The sequence below is a fragment of the Neofelis nebulosa genome, chromosome 7 (assembly GCF_028018385.1).
Source record: "Neofelis nebulosa isolate mNeoNeb1 chromosome 7, mNeoNeb1.pri, whole genome shotgun sequence".
Classification (NCBI taxonomy): Eukaryota; Metazoa; Chordata; class Mammalia; order Carnivora; family Felidae; genus Neofelis; species Neofelis nebulosa.
The window spans coordinates 70,593,114-70,595,861 of record NC_080788.1 but is presented as its reverse complement, the minus strand read 5'-3'; the positions used below and the strand labels follow the sequence as shown (position 1 = coordinate 70,595,861).

At 39.8% G+C, this 2,748-nt stretch overlaps 1 protein-coding gene across 1 annotated transcript; it reads right to left on the bottom strand.

Annotated features, from left to right (window-relative positions):
• Window positions 1–1,366: 1,366 nt before the first annotated feature.
• Window positions 1,367–2,536, bottom strand: LOC131518169 (olfactory receptor 4F15). The gene has a single exon (XM_058740762.1). It carries the CDS (start codon window positions 2,349–2,351, stop codon window positions 1,413–1,415), a length of 939 nt encoding a protein of 312 aa, XP_058596745.1. The 5' UTR covers window positions 2,352–2,536; the 3' UTR covers window positions 1,367–1,412.
• Between the last annotated feature and the right edge of the window lie 212 nt (window positions 2,537–2,748).

Here is a 2,748-nt window from a genome sequence, read left to right as displayed (position 1 = left end):
AAACTGTAAATATATACTGATGTCCATTTCATAAAAATGCTGTTTCTAATCTCCTTTCTGAAAGATATGGGGAAAAAAATGGACAAGATCAATGATCACATATCATATGGCCAAGGCTGTGTTAATCTTCTCTTACAAAGTTACCACCCTTGGTAAAGCAACTGCAGTTAGGTCTGTTACAAGGGTGAGTTTACAATAGTCCATTGTCATTTTTCAGGATCTGCCTGACTTTTGTAGGAGTCACAGTGGCGAATTAAATGGACAGAGGATGGGGATCACCGTTCCAATATTGTTTGGGTATTTTATTGCCACCACTGTCCCTACAGAATATAATGTACTTTTTGAAATACTGTCTGGATGTGTGGATGTGACAGTCTCAGCGCCTCACCCTCTACAATAGCTGAAACCCACAGGGCACGGAAACAGTGTGGGGGTTGTATCAACTACCAAGTACCTTCATTCAAATCATACATCAAGGAAGTGGTGCGGTGATCATGGGATGGGAGGGGGTATCATCTGGTGGACACACTATGCATTGTTCCAGACTAGGAGTCTGTATATAGTTAACTCCCACATGCCTTCATTCAAACAAAAGGGCCACAGTGACCCTTTAGGAATTTGAGTATGGTCATGGTAGAATCTAAGAAAAGACTTAGAAATGATAAGGAAGTGCTCAATGTTGATGACTATTTACCAGTAAAAAAAGGAATACATAAGAGATATAAACCTCTTTCTTTAAATATATCTATAGGAAATAACTGGAAGAGTAGAATTTGTTCAGAAATTCAAATGCAAAATTGATTTGAAAGTGATGGGCCAGTGACATGGCAACCAAGGACATAGTTTCTGGTGCCTGGCTCTCTGGTAATTTCTGTCCTGCTCCTGGGCCAATTGCAGTCACCCCTCATTTCTTGGGTTATAGCTAGGGCACCAAGAGGATCAGAAGCAGTGATGTTGGTAATTCAATCTAGCTTTAACTTCTACCATTCTAACATAGAATTAGCAATTTTATACACTGCCAGATAGAGGAGCCTGATAAGGACACCAAAGAAGCAGAAAATGGAGAAATAAGAATCAAACAAAGTAGAAACAAAGAAAATTGAAATTGAGACTTAAAATCGTAAGCAGAAGGAAGATAAAATAAATCTTGGTTATTCAATTATGTGGCATGCTCCTAACCATGTAGGTGACAAAGCACATATGATTTGGTTTTTGACACTTTGATGTATAGACTATCAAAGAATAACATCGCTTCTAAATTAATGGTGAAATCGATATCATAATATCATAGATAGTACTTTTCTAGGCATATAACATCTTAAGTGTTGAGTATTTTCCTGAAATTGTAAAATGTCTTTTCTACAACCAGCATGAGGGAGAATCTATGATTTCATATCTTCATAGCCAGCAGTTCACGAGATCGTCCGGTAATGCACAACATGACTGCACAATCTCCTCATTGCCGCTTTCATCTCTTTGTTCCTGAATGTATAGATGACTGGATTCAGAAAAGGAGTGATAAATGCATCAAAAATAGCAAGATACTTATCCAGGTTGGATGTGGGAGAAGGCCATGTGTAGAAAAACATCAGTGGCCCAAAGAACAAAACTACCACAGTGATATGAGCTGACAGTGTAGAGATAGCCTTGGATGAGCCACCAGAGGAATGTTTCCAAACAGTAAACAAAATGAAGATGTACGAAATGACCAGCACAATAAAGGAGCCCACAGAAATGAGCCCACTATTCACAGTAACCATGAACTCCAGTTCTTGGGTGTTTGTGCAGGCAAGTCTGAGGAGCCGGGGAAGGTCACAATAAAAACTGTCCAACACGTTAGGGCCACAAAAAGGCAAGTCTACCAGAAAAACTACTTGAATCAATGAATGGATGAAGCCAATGACCCAGGAAGTGACTACAAAGTATAGACACATCCTGGGACTCATGACGGTCAAGTAGTGCAGAGGCTTGCATATGGCCACATATCTGTCGAAGGCCATGGCTATAAGCAGCACCATCTCAGTGCCCCCGACAGCATGGCTAAAGAAGATCTGGGTAAAGCATCCACAGAAAGAGATGGATTTGTGCTTCTTGAAAATATCACAAATCATTTTAGGGGCTATGATTGAGCAAAACAACATATCAATGACTGAGAGGTTAGCCAGGAGGAAATACATAGGGAAGTGCAAATGAGCATCCAAGGTTACAGTGAACACAATGACAAGGTTTCCCATCATGCTTGCCAAGTAGAACAAAAAAGAGAAAACAGAAAGGAGAAGTTGGATCTCCCATGAATTAGTGAGTCCCAGGAGCACAAACTCTGATACTGTCGACTGATTCCTTCTATCCATTGCCTCAGATACCAGGATCAGTTTTCATGTTACCTAAAGGAAGAAAGAAAATAAAAAACAATTGCCTAGGCAAATATTAGTGTTTACATAAGGAAGCCTACAGTCCATAAAAACAGTTATCCTATTAGCAGTTCACACAGCCAAATAAGCTTCATCTGATTTATATTGGTCTTCTACTTGGAGGAGGCAAGAAGTGCCCAATGCCAGTGTGGATCCAAAACTGCTACAACTAAATGAATTCCACCTCTGGACCTGTTTCCCTTCTGGTTTCTGGTTTCTTCTACTCTCACTCTTATTATTTCTTCCTGCCCTGCATTCTACCTCAGTAACATACAGGGTCAACTTCAAATACTTTTGACTATGATTTCTTATAAATGGATAGGATTTCAGCCACTCG

Coding starts and splice junctions, on each gene's coding strand:
- LOC131518169 (XM_058740762.1), bottom strand. CDS start 2,351: ATGGATAGAAGGAATCAGTCGACAGTATCAGAGTTTGTGCTCCTGGGA.